Source organism: Lampris incognitus, chromosome 4 (genome assembly GCF_029633865.1).
Source record: "Lampris incognitus isolate fLamInc1 chromosome 4, fLamInc1.hap2, whole genome shotgun sequence".
NCBI lineage: Eukaryota > Metazoa > Chordata > Actinopteri > Lampriformes > Lampridae > Lampris > Lampris incognitus.
The window spans coordinates 66,369,537-66,393,988 of NC_079214.1; the positions used below are offsets into that span (position 1 = coordinate 66,369,537).

Below are 24,452 nucleotides of genomic sequence, written 5' to 3' on the forward strand. Positions count from 1 at the left end.
GAATGTAATGAACTACCTGGTAGGACAGAAAACTAGTAGTCCCCAAGGACTGGTTTTTAAACCAGTCCTTAGCAGTCCTTCGGAATTCAGTTGGCTAAATTGTGAATTGAATTCAGTTGGATAAATTGTTGGATAAATTGTGCCAGACAACGACTTACCGTATCAGATAATGGAGATACCATCTTGCTTTTGATTGTTTCATTTGAAAAACTTGGATAACGTGGTTATTTCAGAAAATAATGGTGATTCAAAGTCCAGATCCATACCTGCTCCACCAGTCGGACAGCAATTCAGCCATAGTGATGGACAACGCTACTCTGTTTTGGACCAAACCAGCCAGCATGGCTAATGGCTTGTCAGGAGATAACGTGGACCTGGTACCCCCGCATGAGAGACTTGAAGACCAGCCAACACTGAAAAACATCTCCTTCACCTTGCCAAAGGTGGTTCTGAATGAATTCTTGAGTGTTAAGAGATACTAGAGTAACTGGGCTGGGTTTGGGACATACTGGTGACCCCTGTTTGTTCTTACCTGTAGGGGAAACTGTTGGGAGTCTGTGGTAATGTTCGAAGTGGGAAGACAGCGCTGATATCCAGCATTTTAGAACAGGTTGGTCTGTTGTATCATTCTAATAGGCACATGGACTTTGAAACACCCTTACTTCGAGGCAAACACTAGCACAATCACTAGAATCTTGTCAGTCACTTCTAAAGACATATTCCTAATGATAACGTTTTACATTTCTGTTCCGCAGTTATATGTCATTTATCTTGCCATTTTCTAAATGTTTTACTAATTGTTGAGAACTTCACAACATTGTTTGAAAACTGTTCTACAGATGATAGTAATTTTTATGTTTTATTTCTAAGGGCAGCTAAATTGAGCAAAATGTAAGAATTAGCTGGTTTTGTATGACTGTCAGTTTAACTAGTAACTGATGGCTTTTTTTTTTTAATCTTAGATGCACCTTCAGCAGGGCTCCGTCACAGTTGATGGGACATTTGCCTACGTTTCCCAGCAGGCCTGGGTATTCCACGGAACTGTGCAAGACAATATTCTGATGGGAGAACAAATGGATAAGGCCAGGTAGACACTTTAATAAACTCTCCAAAACAAAAACTCTTACTCTGAATATACTAGAGGTAACAGCAGACAAGTTCCCATCAGCAAAATGCTCAAATTCGATTAAAAAAAACACAACAATGAATGATTCAGGCATCTGTCAACTAAGGGAAGACTGTGTGTGATCTTGTTGCGTTATTACCACCCATGAAGAAGCTTTATTCGTTATTAATGCAGTTCTCAAAGGAGATTAAAACCCAGTAATTCAGCCATACACCTTAGACTGAGCAGATCTGCTGGGTCCATGTTAGGTTGGGTGTTAGTCATGGGGAGAGCAGGAACAAGCAGGAACTGACGAACTCGGTAGATAACAAGGGTAAAGTTTCTCTTATAACCCGACAATGAGCCAGGGCAACCGGGGGGGGGGGGGTATATATACACTGACAAAAGGGGGGAACTGAGGTTGTACAATTTACAAAAATGCATTTCGTATATGTAACCCCTTTTTCACTGGCGGGCAATGCCAAGCACATTCAAACAAGACAAAAGCCTAATGCTACCCGTTACTAAAGTGTTACAATACAATCCAATGGCGCAACAGGATCCTGAATTCTCAGTGGTGGAATGGTGAGCTGGCTGAACCTCCTGTGTACTAGTAGGCTAGTGCCCCTAATGACAATATTAGTGATAATTTATAATAGAAATAATTAACTAAGATAATAATCAATTTAGTAGCGCGGTGCTACGATGCCCAGGCGACGAGATAAAAGTGTGTGTGTGTGTCAGTATAAATTAAATTTTCGGGTTACTCACAACCCATCGCTCCTTCGACCGGGAGGCTGTGTGCAGTCCAGAGGATGGAAGGAGTAGTGCTAGCCTAGCAGCTGGCAGGTGTCAGCTCCCCGGTAGCGGCCTCCACCCGCGAGATGGCCACAGGTTGCAATGTTCAGACAACCCTGGCGAAGATGGTGGTCATCCGGTGGGCCCAGCGCCGGAGAGCAGATGAAGCGAGTCCTTTTTGGACAGCAGATAGGTCCCAGGAATGGAGCAGAGCGGCTCCCCTAGTTAGATCACCGTCCAGCGCAGCCCGACGACTTTTGGCTAGCCTCCACAACTCTAGTCAGCTAACACACTAGCACTGGATGCTAAATCCACTTAGCTAGCTAGCGGCGACACTGGCTATGGGGCATAAACAAAATAATCGGCATACTAAGACAAACCCCACCAGCAAGCATACGACCGCGGGCCAATCGCAACACTCCTGAACTCAAATGCGGGCCTAGTACACGAGCTGTGTATAAAGTCTCCGCGAAACTGGTACTTGAGACGGAGCAGCAAAAAATGGACGTCTCTCCTCGGAGTACTGGCTTGGACTCCCAAACTCCTCCCTCTCCGTGAGGAGATTGAACGTTGACAACCTCGCGATTTCGCGGGCATTATAACTTTACACCATATCACTGGCTAATAACAAAATTCAAATAAAAATACAAAGAGCAAATACATTCCATTGGTTTACATGTTTAGAAACTTATAAGAACATAGGAAATGCTTAAGACACAAAGCATGCTGGTAAATGAAGTACCACAAAGTATGTACAGTAGATTTTAGAGGTCCTTACATATATATGACACGATTCATAAATAAACATAGATGAATTCATTCGTAAACATAAATAAATTATTTTTAGAAAACATAACTTTAATAAGTGCAACAGATGTACATGATTTTTAAAAAAATGTAAAGCCAACAGACTTTTTTTTTCTTCAGAAGCTTGCCCATCTTGATTGCAACTGTGGCCACGGTCAGTTCCATTCTTGGTATGGTTGGATACTTCAAGGGCGCGATCCTTGCCTTCGCCATCATCAGGGTGGATTGAGCTTCAGCAATTGCATAGTGCAGTTTGTATTGTTGTTCTGTAGGCATTTTCACTCGTGTCAGCGAAGTGATGTAGCTGTGCAAAGACTGGTGCGCCAAACTGCTTTGTCTTGACGCATCTGTCAACTCCAAAATTCTCAAACTGTTGCAGACCTGAGATCCACCTTTTCCAGCTGTTAACGAGATTGTCTGGCAGGTCCTCATCCTACCTATACTTCTGCGGGCATAAATCTTGCAGGATTCTTTTGGCAGGCAGTACTACTAGAGCGAGAAAGCCAAACGGGTCAAAGATGAAACTAATGAGGGAAAGCAGGCCTCTTCTAGTGTGTGGTCCATCTTTGAGGTTGATTTTGAACTTGAACTGATCTGATTTGGCACACCACTGGATTCCCAATGCTCTATCCATTGACAACTTGTCTTCATCCAAGTCCAGATCTTGAAACTCTTGCACTCTTTCCTCTTCGGGAATCGAGTTGAGTGAATTCCGGCTGTTGCTCAACCATTCTGTTAGTCGAAATCCACCTTTCGCCAACATGCTCCTCAAGTCAGCCTAAAGGGCGATTGCTGTGTCTTCATCAGTAGTTGACTTAAAACAGTGGTCTACACAATTTCTTTTTTGACTGTTTTGGCAGCTTCTTGACCAAATTCATCCTCAAAATCTGTTGCACATCTCTGACGTGCAAAGATTGCAACACTTGATGATGAAGTTGCCCTGAAGACGTGGATGAACATCTTGTGTTCAACAAGCTCCTGCTCGTAGTTCCCATCAGGCCACCAGAGAAACCTGAAGAGATCCATGTCCTCATTGATGACTCTGACCTGGTGGAACATGGCCTCCATGTAGGCCATAACCGTCACGGTCTCTTGTCAGGACGTCATGAGGACTCCCACTAGCGAGCTTGTTAGGTCCAGTCCTTGCAGGAGCTGTTGGTTCAGCGATGTTCCTCGAAAGCTTGCTCCGCAGTCAAAGACAACATGCAGTTTTTGCTTGACTGGACGTCTGACTCCATGATGAGGCAGGTACCATGTTTGCCCCCAGTTGGCTCACATTCAGTACTGTTGAGCTTCACCGTGTAGCCTTTATTGAGGATGTCATCCATAAATACAGCATATTCTGTATAAAACTTGACATTGCTAGAGAATCTTTTCCGTAGGTTCAGCGCACGTTGCTTGGCGACTGATCTGTTGTTTGTCATACACAATGACTTGTTCCTCACCGCACGGCAAACACTGTAATGACCATCTTCAAGTTTTGAGGATTGGGACACCATGTTAATAAACTGGTGATCATCCTTGGACATTTCGATGTCCTCGTTTGGTCCAGCATCCGGAAAGTCCTGCTTGAACTGCAGTTGCCAGAACTCTTCTAGCTTTACTACGGAGAGTCGATTTGCAGTGATTTCTGTCCATTTGTTTGTCTTCATTATATCGCTTCCACCTCTGAGTGGTCCACTTATCGTCCAGCCTATTGTTCTCATGGCATATGACCCACCGTCCCCACTGTCATAACCACTTGTTATGGCTCCATTGCCTTGCGAACATTTGCTTCTATGAGTAATCCAACCTCTGCTAGGATAGTGGGAAGTTTCACCTCCTTTAGGCGAGGCAAACTATTAACATCTTCTTGGCGGAGAATATTATATTTGGTTACAGGGATTGTTTTCTGTGAAAACACATCTGAAAGTTTGATAAATTGGTTTCGATCCAGGCTACTGATTTCCAGTCCAGTCACAATGCAAGGGTTCACGACTGATTCATTTCCCATTGTTCGCACCAAAACGCTTTGTATTGCGTCCATTCACGCTAAATTGGTTTATCAGTGACTCTGTAGCAATCCAAAAATGCATACGTCGTCACTACCTTGGTTCCCGTTTGTGCCTTGACACGCACTGGAATGACTGAAAGAGCACACTCTTCCTTACCGGACCCAGTGATGCCACAAGTTTCCGTCATTTGTTTCCACGCCAGTAATGCGAGACGACATCAATGAATCACACAACGCAGATGGTAACGTGCGGCAGCGGCCATTTAGTTGAAACAGGAAGAACAACCGAGACTGCAACGCAGGCAGACCGGAAGGGAGGCTTGGTAACTATAGCAACCACAACCAATACTGGCGTCGTCTTCCATTAATTGCTCCATTTGCTTTACCATGCTAGTTAGCTGGGATAGCTTGTACCTGCGTGCCTGGACCTGTCTAGACTTGCGGTCTTCTGCAGAGCTTCTCGGTCCTTTTTACTATCCGCATTTCACTGTCCTGTTCATCCACGACCAGCGACATCTTCCACACTTGATTAGTAAAAACGTCGGAGCACCGTAGGATGAGCTTCACACGCAACATGCGCTGCACTTCTTCCTTCAGCCGAACAACGTCGCGGCACACGCACCCACCGCCCCGTCGTCCTCGTAGGCTAGCTTCAGTCAGCGACCCGTGGCAGAGCAAGGAAAGGACTTACCGTTTGTCGTCTTCTTTTCCCAAAACCACCAAGATGTCCGGGCCAAGTTTCCTTCTTCCGTAGTCCATTTCGACTCGGGCCGTTCCATTAGTCCGCGCAGAGCACGTTTTTGGACTAAGACTGTGGGTTTCCAAAGAATGAAGCCTTAAGCCCAATTTATGCTCCAAATGTCTCCCGGCAGACAAAAAAGTGTCTCTCGAGTTGTCGCATTTATGCTTGTCGCCATGTCGCCGACTGTCTCCTGGTATCTATGGAAACGTTTCGCGTCACGCGCTGTGTTGTAAACAGTAGCGAGTGTTCTTTTTTATGAATGAGCGCGCGTCGTGTAAACAACGCTCTCAAGCAAAACCATGGCAACGCTCGAACGCCTCGTCCCTTCGATCCGACTATCCAATCACAGCTAAGCGACATAATGCGCGCGAGTCTGCGACATAAGAAAATGTGTCGCGTACACGACGGCCCCGGGAGACACCAAAAGTGTCTCTCATGACGTCAAAATTGTCGGGAGACATCTGTCTGCTAGCCCAGTGTTTCTCAACCGGGGGTCCGCGGACCCCTAGTGGTCCGTGGTGTAATTGCAAGGGGTCCGTGAAAATAAAATATCTTTAAAAAAAGATCCTATGACGTTTATAGAAATAGGATTATTTTACTCAAATGTGACTGAGACCTTTATCTACCTAAACTATAAAGGGTAACAGGACTTTTTTTTCTCTAATTACATCTGTTTCACAAGTGTAATTTATTGTATTTTAATAAGAGATCTCGCTCCCGTTTGCATTGTTAAAAGTTACTCCATAAAAATTCTGTTGTTACATATATCTGAAAGTTACTGAATACATATTCTGTTTTGTTACATATATCTGAAAGTTACTGCATAAGAATTCTGTTTTGTTAACTATATCTAAGTTACAACTGAAAGCTCTTATTTTTGCCCCAAAGAGTGAATAAATGCTATAATGCAATTTAAAATGCAGTTTCTACTGTTTCTACAAATTGCAACCCCCCTCCCCCAAGATCAGGTGGAGGGGTCCTCAGGGTAGATCAAAAATACGCAGGGGGTCCAGGACCCCAAAAAGGTTGAGAACCACTGAGCTAGCCGACATTTGGAGTATAAATTGGGCTAAGCTTGACGCTCTAACGACCGACTCCCCTCGTCCGTCTCCACATCAGAAACAAAACAATATCCACGGGGCCCCTCTGTAAATAACTGTTTACTTCAACACAAGAAGTGTTGGGGACAGAACGACTGTCCATTAGAGAAAACAGGTTAAGAAAAGGAGACTGGGGTCAAAAAACTGCGTGGCTCCACTCGCCGCGAGCCTAAACCCCCCCCCATCCTTCTACAACTCTCGCGAGAGTATCAAAAGACAATTACAGGCGCATGCAGTTACTAGGAAGCAACAATTATAGTCACCTATTCCTACAAATGTAACATCAATGAGATCTTATCAATTTTAAATTGCTCACACAGCTTTTAAGTGCAAGGAATCAAACAATTAAATTATTGCATTACTGTAAATATGAACTGTAAATCACTGCATGCCAATTAGTCAAACATTCATATTTTATCAACAAACTGCATTTAGGCCCCTACAACACATGTTAAATTATATTAACAGTCATATATTATAATTAATTATATTCTATAATCATAACAATCGATTTTATTTTTAAAATTATTATTATGTTTTTTAGCATTTTTTTCCTCACATTCCCTCCAATTTGCTGAGTCCCCCTGGCAGCCCACACTTTGAAAACCACTGGCCCATACTAGACAGTCCGAGTGGCCTGCGATGGCACACAGGAGAATTTAGAAAGTGGTTTCCTTTCTTTCTGGTTTTTCTTCCCACCCGTATTCCAAGTCCTGCCCTTGATGCCTCCATCTGTTCCTTCTCCTTACCTTATCACCTTAGGAGAGACACCTTATCTTAACCTCCTCACGAAAGATATCTAAACATAGCAATATCAGGAAGATACCGAAATTCTTTGTTGACTGGCTGTAGCCAATATTTACTGACCGTGAGAGAACTTTTTCCCATTCCTACATGTTTAACTGGGTTGGGATGCTGGTTTTCAGGTATGACAGAGTTCTTGATGTGTGTAGCCTCAGAGCTGACCTGGAGATCCTTCCCAATGGTGACCAAACTGAGGTAGGATTCTGTCTTCAACTCAGTAAAAACACTTTATTTTAATACACCGTAGCAGTCGTGTTTGAAAAATGGCACTTTCATTGAGGTAAAATAGCTGACTTCACTTTTTCAGTGCCTGCACATTGAAATTTATTTCTTACCAAATGTTTGCATCGCACGTATTTTCCTGAAGGAAAACTTCCTTTTGAATGCAGAGACTAGCTTTCTCTCCCAAGGTGGGTGATGACCATTATCCACCAGCCACATGTTCTTAAACTAAAAATCTATTCTAGCAAACACTTCAACAGATACTCCACCATCATTTGGACGTTCTGTTGTTTACATGTAGTTCACTGGTAAACTAGTGACAGTGGCAGGTGGCTAGTGAACTCAGTAGTTGGCTTCCTCCTGTGTTTGGGGCAGATTGGGGAGCGGGGACTGAATCTGTCAGGAGGGCAAAAGCAGAGGATCAGCCTGGCTAGAGCAGTCTACTCTGATAAGGACATCTTTCTCCTAGATGACCCCCTGTCTGCTGTAGACATCCACGTTGGGAAACACATCTTTGAGGAATGTATTAAGAAGGAACTCCAAGAGAAATCCATCATCCTGGTCACCCACCAGTTGCAGGTGTGTGTTTGTGTTTGGGGGTGGGCAGTTCAGGGAGGAGGGATGTCATTTCCAACAAGTTTTTTTTTTTCAATTTTTGCACATTTTTATCTTAATCACTATAAGCATTCTTTATAAACTAGTCCTTGCTCATTTAAAGGGGCTCAAGTCTGTCTGATAGACCTTCTGTCTAGAAGCCTAATGTAAGAGATTTCCTGTGCCGTTTCGGTGTTGGTCAATGGGAGTTGACCAACCCTTGACAACCCTTTGGATTTGCCGTATTCAATTTGTGACGTGTTTTCTGGTCTCTTGGTTGTTATGGCAGGAGAAGTGGTTTCGGCGAATAAAGAAATGGTCAAGGAGTGTTGCTCTGTCTGGGCGTCCTTGTTTTATTGAAGTCTCCGTCAAACGAACCCACGGACACTCGGTCACATTGGTGGCAGGAGTGTATGACCTCGCACCAGACAGCGTGTGCGTATTTATACCATGCACCTTTGCATCGTAGCCGCTGTGTGTTTTGCAGTTAGCTTCATTGTATAGTTAGTGGAGGTGCATCTATGGCAATGTAGAAAGGAGAGGACGATGCTTTCGTGTGTTTTGCAGTGGCGTGGGGACAGTCTGCTCCCCGCAAAAGAGTGGAGTTGCTGCCCTTCTTCTCTGGAGATGGAAAGAAGTGCTTCCTCGGTTGGGGGGGGCAGTTTGAGCTGGCGATCAGGGCACACATATCAGAAACAGTGCTAACTGTTACGGAGAGCTGGTGAGGATCCTCCCCCATCCGCTTGGATAAAGTGGTGTTCTTATTGTGGGACAGTCTTCCCGCCAATGTCCAGTTGGACTATGGAGTGACGAAGGAGAGACTAAACGAGGTGCTTGGACAGACACATTTCATGCAGCGGTTTAAAGCTAATCATGCCACCCGTCTTCACGGTCCACGTGGAGGCGTACGTCGTGGACATGAGAAGGCTAGTGCAGGAAGCCTTCCCGCAGTATGGCGAGATAGCAGAGGGCAGAGAAGTTCCACTGCTTCCTCGTTGGCCTCTACCCAGCACTGAGAGCTAAGTGTCAAGAGCAGGGAGCTAGTTCCACTTCTGGAGCAGTGTGGGAAGATGGCGGCGCGAATTCACGTTTGCGGCGGCCTCACCCAGTACCGTCCATGCAGTGTCTTTGTCCACGTATATGTCTAAGTTTGTTTTCGTTTGATGGCTGGGAGAGCTGGCAATGGATCAGCTGGGAGAGCTTGGTCTGCTGCATGCTGTGGGCCCAGGGACCACGGCCCTGCCTGGAGCTGTGCCTGAAGAGGTAACACTGAGAGTGTTCTGACAGGATGCAGTAGTGGGGCAGGCTAAGTTAACTGCTAGCCCATGCAGACCGGCAGTTCCGATAACACTGGAGACAGTCTGGTGGCGGCCTCGCCTAGCCTTGACTGTATTTTTGCTGTTGTGTTGTGGAGTGCGGGTAGGTGTGTCGAAGGTGTCTGGCTGGGAGAGCTGGCGTTGGATCGGCTGAGGGAGCCTGGTCTGTTGTAACCTATGGGCCCAAGGACCACAGCCCTGACTGGAGCTGTGCCTGAAGCGGAAATACCGAGGACGGTCTGACAGGATGTGGAAGCAGGGCAGGCTAAGCTAATTGCTAGCCCTAGACTCCTGGGCTGTGATTTTTTTTTTGTTTTTTTTTTGGGATATATGTGTTAGTCCAGATATATCTTGTAGTTTTGGGTGTGTTTTTGTCTTTGTGTTGCACTGCTGTGGGCTGGGGGAAATGACGGTTCGTTTCATTTCACGTGTGCAAGTGCATGAAACGAAATGACAGTGTTTCTGATTCTGAGATAGTGTATATATCTTTTCTGTTGCACTGCTGTGGGCTGGGAGAAACAGCATTTCATGTTTTTTATGTTCGCAGGTATATAATGGAAATGAAAATAAATGAAATCTTCAATCTTGAATCTCTAATCTTAAATGTTGGATGCGTTAGGCACCGTATCCCTCACATTCCGCCCGGGTTCTGCATGCTGGAGACATGTCTTCCATGTCGTTAGAGATTTCAACCAGGCCGTCATACTTGGTGTGGACTTTCTATCTAAAAACCATGCCGTAATAGACTTGTATGGCATTAGTATACCCTTGCTGAGGAGTAGAGACTTGGTCCCTCGGTGCTCTAATGTGTGTTTGGCCTGTGAAACCACCATTCCCTCCCTGAATAAGTCCCTGATATCAGTCAATGTATGCTACCCTAAACACTGTTAACAGCCCCTTGATGGACTTTCATAGATATTTAGAGCCCAGTGCTCCGAAGTTGACAGGACTAGCCATCGTGCACACAGTGGCTAGTGTAAAGGATGGTGTCACAGTCACATGTGTCCTTAATCCTACGAAGCACATTACAACGGAGCAAGGGATACATTTGGGGGAGTTCTATCACTTGGAGGAGACTGACATTAAGACTCTCCCTCAACCAGTTGATGTGACTTTGGTAGCCCCGCCCACCCCCACATGTGACCCTGGACAAGTCAAGTTCCTCAGTAGGTTTCGGGTACACCATCTTGTTTCGTGTTAGAGCGACTTATGTTCTGACCTTAAGAGTCCAATGTGTTCAGCTACATCAAATTGTTGTGGATGAAGAAATTAGTTTCCATATGCTGCTTTACTTTCCAAAAAGGAAAAAAAAAAGTAAAATATTGTTTTGTGGCATGTTGGACACTTGAGAAACGGGGATATTTCTATTTCTTTTTTTTTTCGGGGGGGGGGCGTATCTAAGAGATTTTCAATGCCGTTTTGGTGTTGGTCAATGAGAGCTCATTTGTCCCTTTGGATTTGCCATATTCAATTTGTGACGTGTTGTCCGGTCTCTTGGATGTTATGGCAGGAGAAGTCTTTTTTTGCGGATAAAGAAATGGTCACGGAACTTCTGGTCAAGTGATGAGCGGGTAGGCGGAAGATTTTAGCGCCCCCTGCCAAAACAACGGTGCTTTTATATCTATATCACCCATTTTGTTCAGTTGGGAACAAATAACACTGGACAACAAAGATTTTGCTTCCTGAACAGTTGTGGGTGTATTTATGGATTTTGGGCTGCTGATGATGAAAATCACCTTAAAATTTTCCTATTACATACCGTTTTGTAGCTGTAACCTTTTTGGGATTTCCGGTCATATTTTAAGTCTACTAGTATATTGCCCACAAAACAAGCTGTTTTTGGTCCATCCAAGCATGCCTGAGCATGCACTCACTGTAGGTGCTATGCAAATGTTGTCTTAGGCATGCTGGGCATGCTTAGTCAGCTTAGATGCTTGGTTAGATGCTTGTTAGAGCTTGGCTCAGAGGTACCCGGAAGTCAGTGCCATTTGCGGTCCCAATGATATGAAGAGAACAGAAGGAGCACGTGACAGACTGTTACTTCTGTCTGACCAATGCATCTGGCTTCTCTACTAAAAATAAGAACTCTATTGAATACCCCAATCTAGCTTCAGCCATGAGACCAGTGCCAAAAGATGAGTTTGCCAGTATTGAAGCCACCAGAGACATGGAGCATAAGGTAGATGAAGATGCCACAACGAATGAACCAGATGTGGAAAAGGACACTGATCCAGATGTTGAACCCTTTATGCCTGATTATCCTCATCTGATAACAAAACCAGAATTAAATGAACTGGTCAGGGGTTTAGATTTGTCAAAAGCTAAAGCAGAACTACTTGGTTCAAAATTCTAAGGATGGGGTTTACTGTCACCAGGTACAAAAACTTCTATCTTTTGGAACTGTCAAGAACATTTGACAAACTTCTTCACGCAGGTTGACAACCTATATTAAAATGGAACTGTTGTTGAAACACACACAGTACAACAAGTATGAGTGGAACATCTGTGGTGATCTAAAAGTATTGGAACTGCTACTAGGAATGCAGCTCTGAGCTGCATTCCTAGAAAGTACTACAAAGTACTGTTGTTTCCTTTGTGAATAGGACAGCCATGCTAAAGAGTCACATTACATTAGAAAGAACTGGCCGCTCCGTAAGCATTTCATTCCAGGGCAGAAAAGTGTGGTACATAAACCACTTGTCCACCCCACAAAGACATTTCTGCCTCCTCTTCGTATAAAACTCGGATTGATGAAGCATTTCGTGAAAGCAATGAATAAAGAAGGGGATGGATTTCGCTATTTGAGACGTTTCCAAGAATAACTGATGCCAAGATTAAGGAAGGCATTTTTGTTGGCCCACAAATCAGACAGTTCATCAATGACAGGGAGTTAGAAGATCTGCATGTGGGGCCAGAGAAAATAGCATGGAAGGCATTTAAGGATGTTGTTGAGAATTTTCTTGGCAACTACAGAGCACTAAACTAAACTGAGCTGCTTGACAACATGCTTAAAGCACAAAACCATGAAGTGCAACATGTCAATGAAAATTCATTCACACTTGGACTTCTTCCCCGCTGATCTTGTAGCAGACAGTGACGAACATGGTGAAAGGAAGGAACCAATTGGAACCATGCAAAAAAATTGAGTTTCGAAAAGCAATAAAAATGATTAAATCAAGACTTAGAATAGCATCATTGTCCCATAAATATGTGTGCATGCTATGCTCTGGCTGGTGTCCCCATAAAGATGTGTTATATCTTTGGCTGTCTCTGTCCTCTTGTCTGGTGTTATGCTGAGCCAACGTTCTTTGCCTATCAGTACCTGGAGTTCTGTGATGAGGTGCTGGTTCTGGAGGATGGGGAGATCCAGGAGATGGGGAACCACATAATCTTGAGGAAGTCCAATGGACACTACGCTCAGATGATTACCAACTACCTGATGGAACAGTCCAAAGTAAGGTCACAACACAACCTATTCTTGTAGTCAAGACCACTTAAGATGAGACCAAATCTTTAGGGGGGTGAGTCCGAGTCGGGCCCGAGACCAAAGCTTATCAAGTCTTAGTCAAGTCCAAGACTTTTAGGTGGTGTGTCTAAGTCAAGACCAGTAGAGCCAAAACTTCTGTAAAGACTGACACCAGAACAGTGCAAGTCCAACTAAAGAACAGAATAGAATAGAATAGAATACACTTTATTAGTAATTTTGTATGTACATACAAACGACATTTACTCTGCATTTAACCTATCCTAGCTATGTAGCTAGGAGCAGTGGGCAGCTGCCGTGCAGCACCCGGGGACCAACTCCAGTTATTTCTTCCTATTGCCTTGGTCAGGGGCACAGACAGGAGTAACATACCCTAACATACATGTCTTTTTGATGGTGGGAGGAAACCCATGCAGACACGGGGAGAACATGCAAATTCCACACAGAACAGATGAGTGATGAAACGTTTCTCTCTCAATAAACAATGCGTCCAGATGAACTCATTCAACTTTCTGGGATTTTCTTACTTGGATTATTGAGCATGCATAAAGACGTTGTACTTTATTATCTCCTCAAGGGAAGTTGGATATTCATATATATAAAAAAAAAGTAAGTCTTCGACTGGTGTTCAAAAATTATCATGAGTCCGCATTGTCTTCAAATTCACAAATTCAAGTCAGAGTCATTGTGCTGTGAAGTTCATGATGAGATGGAGACCTTCGAAATATGGACTTGAGACTGAGTCCATACATGGGTACTACAACTCTGACCCAAACACAAACATATCTGGCACTCTCATCGTTTAAAAAACAAACAAAACTTTTTCCACTTTGTGTAATGAGTGAAGAGCACCTCGTCTGGCTTTCAGCTCAAAATCCATCCACCTCAATTCTGAGATTTCTTAGGCTCACATTGTTGCACCTCCAGAGTGAGCTGGACAACATTTCTAACTATTCTGCTCATTACAATGAGACAAGAAGGTGCCAGGCTTAAAACTGCACAGAACCTTCTAGTCTCAAATGAGACCAGTAACTTTTTGCTGCTTCTTTCTGTTTACAGGCTGATGAAGAGGAAAAGGTCTCCCCACCAGGTCTCCTTATGAAGGATCCCGAGTTTAAAGAACACACAACGAATGGAACTGTGAATGCTGGTGAGAGTGGATGTAAAATCAGCAGATGAACTAAGAACAAAGTAATATATTGGATTATAGCCCACCTCTAGACCAATTGCATTTTTAGTCTCTAACCTGGAAAGGTATTAAATGAGTTTTGTATGCAGAGAGAAAGGTGTGTCCAATTTTCATGCTTTATTGTATGAAATACATGCCCAGCTCTGGAGGACGGGCTTCAGTGATAGCTGATTACTGCTAATTGTCTGCGTTTCCTTCCAGCATTTGATATGTCAGATGAGATGGACCATGGAACACCCTCTGAAGCACAAAGTATGTCTAAAAAAAAAACCTCAAACGAAATCTAATCTAACAGAGTACTATTGTTCTGAAGAGTTTCATGTTAGCAAATGCCCTCTCCTGTTTCCATACGAGTACTCTGCTCATGGAGACACAGACTAAGTAAATATCATCGCGTCCAGTTGAAGCCAGGCTCATTTAAACATGTGAGTACTCCTGCCACGTGAAGAACTAATAGATAGATGTCTATGACCCATTTCAGATTACAACCTATAGTTTCTGAAACTCTGCATTAGAATATTGTTCCAGATGTTTTGATACAGGGACTAGCTTGTTCGTCATCATTTTATAATTGAGGTAGCATTAAAACTGTTATAAGACTATACAAAGCTTTACATTTGGGAATACCATGAGGCGGTACTTGATAGAGATGTGTATGTTTGCACAATATTGATGTTAAATTGGGCGGCACGGTGGCACAGTGGTTAGCACGGTCGCCTCAAGGCAAGAAGGCCCTGGGTTCGAGCCCCGGGGTAGTCCAACCTTGGGGGTCGTCCCGGGTCATCCTCTGTGTGGAGTTTGCATGTTCTCCCTGTGTCTGCGTGGGTTTCCTCCAGGGACTCCTGTTTCCTCCCAGAGTCCAAAGACATGTAGGTCAGGTGAATTGGCCATACTAAACTGTCCCTAGGTACGAATGTGTGCGTGTGCGTGTGTGTGCGTACGCGTGCGGGTGTGCGTGCATGTGTGTGATGGCCTGGCGGCTTGTTCAAGGTGTCTCCCTGCCTGCTGCCCAATGACTGCTGGAATAGGCTCCAGCATCCCCGTGACCCTGAGAGCAGGATAAGTGGTTAAGATAATGGATGGATGGATGGATGGTTTGTTAGCTAATGTTACTTGTAACGTTAATTGTGGAGCAGGAGACAGAGGGCTGTATTGGTACCCGCTCATGACGTGACTGTGCTAGTTAACGTTACCTGGCTAGTTAACTAGCTAGTTAGCTGGCTAACGTTATTAATAGATACCTCTAGTTTCTGATCACACAAATGCACAGCTAGCTAGCTGCAGTAGATCATTAGTTTCTCGATTATTTCTTGTATCATTAGCAAATAGAATGTCTATGATAATGTTAGGCACACGCGACACTAGCAGCATTAGCTAGCTAGCTAATGCGGTTCTGGAAGTTTCTGAACATTCTCTGACAAGTAACATTAGCATAACTTTATACCAACGTCAAAACAGCATCAGCTAGCTAGATAGTGTTAACTAGCTAGTTTAGAGCAAAAAACAAACAAAAACAAAACAAAAACAAAACATTGACTAAGATCACAACTCTGTTCATTCATAGTTAACTTTGCAGCAGTATCGGGGAGAAATAATTATTTTCACAATATGTAATATCAATACTTACTTAAACTATTTACCAGAGCTTCTTTCACAATTCACATGTTTTGTTAGCTAACTTTAGTCGTTACCTGTAATTGTGGAGCGGGAGACAGAGCAGAGGGCTGTATCTGTACCCGCTCATGACGTGACTGTGCTAGAGGATTCTGATTGGTCAGCATTTGCGGTCCAGAGAGCCCGATCTGACTGTGACCATGCAGGCAGAACAGAGGCACTGGTACAACATAAAGACAGGCATGGTTCAGAGATTTACTGCTACATGCCAAATAAGAACCGCTAAAATATGCCCCAAAAATAATTAATAATTTATTGTATTATTATTCTTATTACAACCATAATACTATGGGGGACCCCCCCCCCAAGCTTAAATTTTCCTTTCTTAAGGGAGGTCCCTTGTTCATTATGGGAGGTCCAGCCCCCCCCCCCCCCAATTCGAACCCTGCCATTGATGGACTGGCAGGCTGTCCAGGGTGTCTCCCCACCTGCTGCCCAATAACTGCTGGGATAGGCTCCAGCACCCCCGCGACCCTGAGAGCAGGATAAGCAGTCTGGATAATGGATGATGGATGATGTTAAATTTACTCAACAAATAGTGCCCCAGTTGGCCGGACGGTGGTGCTATAATTAAAGGTCAAACTGTAACACGTTCGAAAGGTCAGAACACCAACACTGTGTTTTCATTTGACTCAAAACTTGCTCCTCATATGAAATTACACGTGTTGTAAAAACTTGCGATTGTATGCAAAGTATTCTTGCACCACAAGCTTCCATGTGGTCCAAGTCTGACATGCTATTGCCCTACGGTTTGTTTGGAGTGACCCCTTGGAGAATGTCATTTTTATTTTAATTTAATCTCATGGTTTTTATATCCTTATGTTGATCTTATGGTTAGTTCGGCAGAAAGAAACTCCCGCACACTGTCCTCAATGGAAGAGAGTGTGCGTGAGTCTCTTTCTGCCTTGTTGACCCCGGATTTTCTCCTACGCACCCGCCGATCTACAGGTGTGCAAAAGGTCTGTTCTTTGTTCTCACGGTAAGTTACCATCATACTGATATATTGACTGAATTCAGTACCAGCATAGCAAGCAGAGGAAAGCCTAGCATAACATAATGACCCTGGCTGTGTTTGCATATTGTGCATATCCGTATGCTGTTGTTTTATCGAGTCTCTGGGTTACTCCTTGTGTTACTTTGGTTGAGATTTGTCTTATGTCCCTCTTTCCTATGTTTTTTTTATTTCCCCCTTTTTCTCCCCATTTGTATCTGACCAATCACCCCACTCTTCCGACCCGTCCCGGTCGCTGCTCCACCACCTCTGCTGATCCAGGGAGGGCTGAAGATTACCACATGCCTCCTCCGATACATGTGGAGTCACCAGCCACTTCTTTTCACCTGACAGTGAAGAGTTTCACCAGGGGGACGTAGCGTGTGGGAGGATCACGCTATTTCCCCCTCCCCCCTGAACAGGCGCCCCGACCCACACCCGGCTTCCCACACGCAGACATGGCCAATTGTCCCTGTAGGGACGCCCGACCAAGCCGGAGGTAACATGGGGATTCGAACCGGCGATCTCCGTGTTGGTAGGCAACGGAATAGACCGCTATGCTACCCGGATGCCCCATGTCCCTCTTTCCCATTGTAGTTGTAATGAAATTTCTCCTGCTGCTGCGAAATTCAGTTCCCCTGTAGCGGCCATCAAAGCCTCATCCAGTCTAATTCTTATAATATGACAAAGAGATTTGGAGTCTTTCGAGGCTGGAGCGAAACTGCACAGTGTAGAGCAGGAAGAATTCTTCAAGAGAAAACCCACAGTCTTACATATCTAATTATTTTTGGAGCAGACAATTGGTTCTTCTTACGAGTAACAGAACAGGTTAGTAAAATCCTTTTCCTTCTTTGGAGTAGTGGTGGAGTCGAAGGAGCAGCTGGTCTTGAAAGAGCACTCTGGGGAGGGCTCAGTCTCATGGAGAACCTACCATTTCTACTGCAAGGCAGCTGGAGGTCAGATAGACTCTTATTCATACACACAAATATGTGTATGCGCACGCACACACACATACCTTCACAGTCACCCAGTTTTCCCTGCATACTGGCAGGTGTGGTGTTAATATGTGCTCTGTTTCTTCAGGCTATATCATTGCTTCCATCACAATCCTCCTCATCGTCCTACTTGTTGGCAGCACAGTAACTAGCAACATGTGGCTCAGTCACTGGTTGGAGCAAGGCGATGGGGTGAGAACAATATCGCACACAATTATATAGATAAGATCGAATGACGCTCAACATTAATGTGTACTTTTTCAAGTATTTTCTACTTCTATCAAGTGTTTTAATGTAAGTTGTACAACAGGCATCCACACAGCATGGTGGCCCAGTGGTTAGCACTGTTGCCTCATAGCAAAAACCCAAGGCCATCTCAGGCTCTTTCTGTGTGGAGTTTGCATGTTAAATCTCCTGTTTGTGTCTCTGTCCGAGGCATGGCACAAAAAAAACTGGAGTTTGTTCCCAGGTGCTGCATGGTGGCTGCCCATTGCTTCCAGTGTGTGTTGGGATTGGTTAAAAGCAGAGGATGAATTTCCCCATAAGGATTCATAATGTACAGCTTATTTTATAGAAAAACATTGGCAGTAGAATAGGTCGTACTGAAGAGCTCAGTGACTTTCATCATGGCACTGTCATTGATGCCACCTTTACAACAAGTCAGTGTGTCAAACTTCTGTGCTGCTAGAACTGCCCTGGTTTCCTTCCACCATCAAAGACATGTACAGGTATGTTAGGGCTAATACTCCTGTCTTTGCCCCTGACTAAGGCAATAGGAAAGAAGAACTGTAGTTGGTTCCGGGGTAGGGGGTGAATTTCCCCACATGGATTGATAAAATATACATCTTATGTTGTAAGGCATCTTTTTAAATCCAATCCAATCCAATCCAACCATCAATGATGATGAAATCAATGTGTCCCCTCCTGTAAATACTGCTGTAAAAGTGCCCTTGAGTAGGGTGTTTCATCCCAAGTAGCTTCAGCTGAGCTGCTGAGTGACGATCAGTAGAGAACTGGGGTTGTACTGGGGAATCTTATCATCTAGAAGCAGAGGACTGGTTGTAGTTCTTGAGTGTGATGGGGATGTATGAATGTGAATCAGGGTGGGCTGAAATAAAGGACTGTTGCCTAGTAAACCTTTTCTGGAGAAATGAAGAAAATGTGAAGACTATCTAAAGCCATGGAGGTTGTCCCTGTCTAGGCAGAACCTCAGATGTCTTCTCTCTGTCCTACCTCAGACGTTCAACGTGACAGATGCTGACAAGGACAACATCACTCTGAACCCAGACCTCCCCTTCTATCAGATGGTTTATGGCCTAATAGTGGTTGTTACAGTAGTACTCTGCATCTTCAAAAGCTTCGCATTCACCAAGGTCACCCTGCGCGCTGCCTCAACACTCCATGACACCATGTACAAAAAGGTAAGATGGCTGAACCTCAGCAGAACGGGAGTTTATTGGAAACATACCTTAACTTATATTTTTCAAGCTGTGACTATGTTTGGGTGCCTATGATATGGTGGAACTTACCAATCCTGGATAGAAGACATCATATCTTTCAGCCCCTGCTCGAACCAAAGGCATAGGAAGATCTTTATGGATTTATGGCTCACTCATCGGCGTTTTACAGCTAATATCTTATGCATCTGCAGTACGGTAGCACAGTGGTTAATCTGGTCGCCTCACAGTAAGAAGGTCCTGGGTTAAAACCCCGGGGTTGTCCAACTTTGGGGGTCATCCCAGGGCATCCTCTGTGAAGTTTGCATGTTCTCCCCGTGTCTGTGTGGGTTTCCTCCGGGTGCTCCGGTTTCCTCCCACAGTCCAAAGATGTGTAGGTCAGGTGAATCGACCGTACTAAATTGTCCTTAGGTGTGAATGTGTCGGCCCGTCCAGGATGTCTCCCACCTGCTGCCCAATGACTGCTGGGATAGGCTCCATGATCCCCCTGACCCTGGTTGGGATAAGCATCTTGGATAATGGATGGATAGATCTCATGCATCCAGTAATGTATGGTTGTTAAAGAACTGTATGACATTTCATTTTTTTCTATACTGTAACATAACAATCATGTTCTTGGCCTTTAAAGGCTTGTGTTTATAAAATTCTAAAAAAATTACATTGGCGAGAAACCAGCTGTTCCAGCCAATACATGTTTGGTAGCTGCTAAAAAGTGTGTTGACTTGATGGAATTCAGTCATTTGATAAGAGGAGAGTAGAATCCATTCCAAACACTCCAGACAGTTGACTGACAATGACTGAAAAGATATAATTTCCGCGTTATCCATTTAAACACACCCACCTACGAGCAATTTAGAGTCTTCAGTTCACCTACACGTATGTGCTTGAACTGTGGGCTGAAAACCGGAGTACACAGAGCAAACTCATGCTAACAAGGGGAGCACGTCCAAACTCCACAATGATGGGTTGGAACTAAACCGGTACTAATCTGATATAGAGTTAGCAGTGATGTATTTTTTTGTCTCTGAAATGTCAGATTCACCGGAAAAAAAAACGTATACCCTTTGCATATATTAGTAACAAATCAGCAGTAATTCTGCACTGTCAAACAGTGCCGTCCTCTGGGGCTCTGGGACTAAATGGAACACTTTTTGGTGAACAAGGTCCTGATTATCACAGATCTTATGCCTTAAAAATCAAATATTCCACATGTGCTCCGATGATAGAATTATGAGCAAGGGAGTTATATCTTCCAATTTTAGATGAAACAGATAGTATCTAAAATCCCAACGTTGTTACATTTTCAAGATACAATAAAGATAGGTGATCTAATCTACTACTACTACTTTCGACTGCTCCCGTTAGGGGGCGCCACAGCAGATCATCCGTTTCCATCTCTTCCTGTCCTCTGCATCTTCCTCTGTCACACCAGCCCCCTGCATGTCCTCCCTCACCACATCAATAATCTTCCTCTTTGGCCTTCCTCTTCTCCTCTTCCCTGGCAGCTCCATATTCAGCATCCTTCTCCCAACATACCCAGCATCTCTCCTCCACACATGTCCAAACCATCTCAATCTTGCCTCTCTTGCTTTGCCTCCAAACCGTCCAACCTGAGCTGTCCTTCTAATATACTCATTCCTAATTCTGTCCTTCTTCGCCACTCCCAATGAAATAGGAGATCTAAACTATCCAGTCATTTTTCCTATTTGATTTGAAGATGAAAGGGTGCTCCTCATAACCAGAATACATACATTCCTCCTTCCTCGATCTCTTGACTGGACTTCGTTGTAGCATCCCCTGAAATCAAAATGGGCTCCATTGGAAATTGATTTTGTGAATGTGTACTATCTCTGAATGTATCCAAATTCCAAAACTGGAAATTGGTTTCACTGGTTTTCAGATTGCAATAAGTCACATGAAATCTTTCTTTACTCCCAGTGGCATTTTGAGTTCATAGATTCATGTCCATCTCTTTCAGGTCATGGCGAGCCCCATGAGTTTCTTTGACACCAATCCTGTAGGTCGTGTTCTGAACCGCTTCTCCAAAGACCAGGATGAGTTGGACGCCATGATTCCCATCTTTACAGAGTCCTTCTTCCAGTTCACTCTGTTAGTTATATACTCCATCATCACCATCTCAGCAATTGTCCCTGTGTTATTAGCAGCTGTGGCTGTCCTTGGAGCTGTTGTCATCCTCATTGTCTTGTAAGTTCTCACCAGTAAACTCTGAAACAACCAAAAAAAAACCCAGCGAGTTCCACAGAGAGGCGTTATCTCTTCGTTGTGGATCACAGTAACATTAGGATGACTTGTAATCAGGCTGAAAGGCTAACTGCTAGTAAGTTATGAGAGGTCGGTAAGTGAAACTACAAGTCACCCCTACACATAAGACAGACTTAGATAACCATAGCTGTGACAGTCAGCTGATTTCAATGCAAGCTTTCTGCTTTGTGCTCAGGAGCCGACATCAGGGAACAAAACCCTTTGTGCTTCGCAGCTTCACAGAAGCTGCAATAACCTTGGTTTTCTTCAGCCAAACCTGATTCTTGGTATAGGGAGGAAACCCCAAAGAAAGATTTATTGCCTGACAAAGAGGCTAGTAGAGAGCATTAAGAAACCAGAAACCAATTCCACAAGTTGTGCAATTTCGTAGTCTTACAGGACAATGTTTTTTTTTCTGTGCACAAAACCAATCAGAAATCCGCGATAACTATCTGAAGCTCACGAAACTCAGTTCTTGTAGCTTTTTTTCTACCATCAGATCACATGTCTGGACTGCAGTTGAAAGGTGGAGTCTAATTAAACGTATCCAGCCAGCGTGGACAAGTTTGAGCACAATCAGCTGTGTTTTTCTTGCAGTGTGTTCCAGAGAGGTATCCGTCAAATGAAGAGAGTGGAGAACACCAGCCGGTCTCCCTGGATCTCCCTTGCTACCTCTACCATGCAAGGACTCGACATCATCGATGCCTACAACAAGAGAGACAACTACATGGAAATGTAAGACTGTTCTCCTCTCAAGTCCTTCCTTTTGGCCAGGGATTGCTCCATTTCAGACGGGGACACCTCAGTGCAAGCTATTTCCTTGTCTATTCATAACGCCCTTAAGATGATTACTAACGTGGTCATGTGTTAATAAGACTAGATAAGTACTAATAATAGCATCATAAACATGTTTATTGTTAGATTACAAGACACTAAGAGTACATCTGTTGCCATCTTTTTTTTCAATCCCTTTTTCTTCCCAGTTGTAGCCGGCCAGTTACCCCACTCTTCCGAGCTGCCCTGGTTGCTGCTCCACCCCCTCTGCCAATCTGGGGAGGGCAGCAGACTACCACATGCCTCCTCCGATACATGTGGAGTCACCAGCCACTTCTTTTCACCTGACAGTGAGGAGTTTCACCAGGGGGACGTAGTGCTTGGGAGGATCATGCTATTCCCCCAGTTCCCCCTCCCCCCTGAGCAGGCGTCCCGACCGACCAGAGGAGGTGCTAGTGCAGCAACCAGAACACATTCCCACATCCGGCTTCCAACCCGCAGACACGGCCAATTGTGTCTGTAGGTACGCCCAACCAAGCCGGAGGTAACACAGGGATTCGAACCAGCGATCCCCGTGCTGGTACGCAACGGAATAGACCGCCACGCTACCCGGACGCCCCTGTCACCATCTTCCTATGCTGTGATTGCAATTATTCCCCAATCCTCTGTGAACAGTACACATGGCCATTGTAACTCTAGTTAATGGTCACAGTAATTTGCATATGAAACCGATCGTTGTTTTCGGTCGTTATGCCACTATATTGTTTGTAAGGGTGGGGATACCTGCAGCCAGTTGAGACTTAAGAAGTTACTTAGATAAGTGATGAAATGGTTCTCCCAATAAACGTTATGTCCAGATGAACTGATTCAACTTTCTGTGATCATAAGAATGGGATTCAAAAATCACACTATTCATTGCCACGGTGTGCATCTAGTAGCAATGCACCCTGAACATATATGTGTCTTAGCTTTATGTTCTTAGGAACCCTGCCACTGAGGATGCACAAGCCAGTGCATTCTTAGTGCCGGGCCAAAGCCCGGATAAATGGGCAGGGTTGCGTCAGGAACGGCATCCAACCTAAAACCTCACTTCATCCTTGCTAATCCACTGCACTTCCGGATTCACTTTACCCACATCATCCAACCTTCTCTCTCATACTTTCTTCTTTCATCATCCCCTAAAAGTACTCCTCCCATCTTCTCAACACACCCTCCTCGCTTGTTAGCATATGTCCATCTCTGTCCTTTATCACCCTAACCCACTGTAAATCCTTGCCGGCTTGCTCCCTGTCTAGCCAATTGGTACAAGTCCTTTCCTTCTTCCTTGGTGTCCAACCTGTCATACAACTCACTATACACCATTTTCGTTTGCCTTCACCACCTCTCTCTTTGCCTAATGCCGCATCCTCTTGTACTCCTGTCTACTTTCTTCATCTCTCTGACTGTCCCACTTCCTATTTGACACCCTCTTCTTCTGTATATGTTCCTGTACTTCCTCATTCCACCACCTAGTCTCTTTGTCTTCCTTCCTCTGTCCAGATGACACACCAAGTACCCTCCTAGCTGTCTCCCTCACTATTTCTGCAGTAGTTGCCCAGCCATCCAGCAACCCTTCACTACCACCCAGTGCCCGCCTTAACTCCTCCCTGAACTCACAAAACGGTCTTCCTTCTTCAACTTCCACCATTTGATTCTTGGCTCTGCCTTCACTCACTTCCTCTTCTTGATCTCCACAGTCATCCTACACACCACCATCTGATGCTGCCTAGCTACGTTCTCCCCTGTCACCACCTTGCAGTCTCCAGTCTCAGAGTGAACCTCCTGCATAAGCTATAGTCCACCTGTGTGCACTTGCCTCCACTCCTATACGTCACCCTGTGTTCCTCCCTCTTCTTGAAATATGTATTCACCACAGCCATTTCCATCCTTTTTGCAAAACCCACCACCATCTGTCCTTTCACATTCCTCTCCTTGACACCATATCTACCCATCACCTCCCCCTCACCTCCGTTCCCTCCAACTCCATGCCCACTCTGTCCCCCTTGAGTACATTCTCCAACACTTCACCCAACTCACTGCAGAATTCTCCCTTCCCTTCCATCTCACACCCAACATGCGGGCATATGTACTGATAACCTTCATCAT

At 44.5% G+C, this 24,452-nt stretch overlaps 1 protein-coding gene across 1 annotated transcript in view; it reads left to right on the forward strand.

Annotated features, from left to right (window-relative positions):
• The window catches only part of abcc12 (ATP-binding cassette, sub-family C (CFTR/MRP), member 12), a 63,448-nt gene that overhangs the window by 22,764 nt on the left and 16,232 nt on the right, over positions 1-24,452 (forward strand). Inside the window, exons 10-22 of the mRNA XM_056279408.1 lie at positions 234-443; positions 539-610; positions 963-1,087; positions 7,472-7,544; positions 7,947-8,150; positions 12,801-12,935; positions 14,025-14,115; positions 14,356-14,406; positions 17,677-17,775; positions 17,903-18,006; positions 19,053-19,235; positions 21,250-21,476; positions 22,131-22,268. Of these exons, the coding sequence (XP_056135383.1) occupies positions 234-443; positions 539-610; positions 963-1,087; positions 7,472-7,544; positions 7,947-8,150; positions 12,801-12,935; positions 14,025-14,115; positions 14,356-14,406; positions 17,677-17,775; positions 17,903-18,006; positions 19,053-19,235; positions 21,250-21,476; positions 22,131-22,268 (1,712 nt within the window). The remainder of the gene's footprint in view (positions 1-233; positions 444-538; positions 611-962; positions 1,088-7,471; positions 7,545-7,946; positions 8,151-12,800; positions 12,936-14,024; positions 14,116-14,355; positions 14,407-17,676; positions 17,776-17,902; positions 18,007-19,052; positions 19,236-21,249; positions 21,477-22,130; positions 22,269-24,452) is intronic.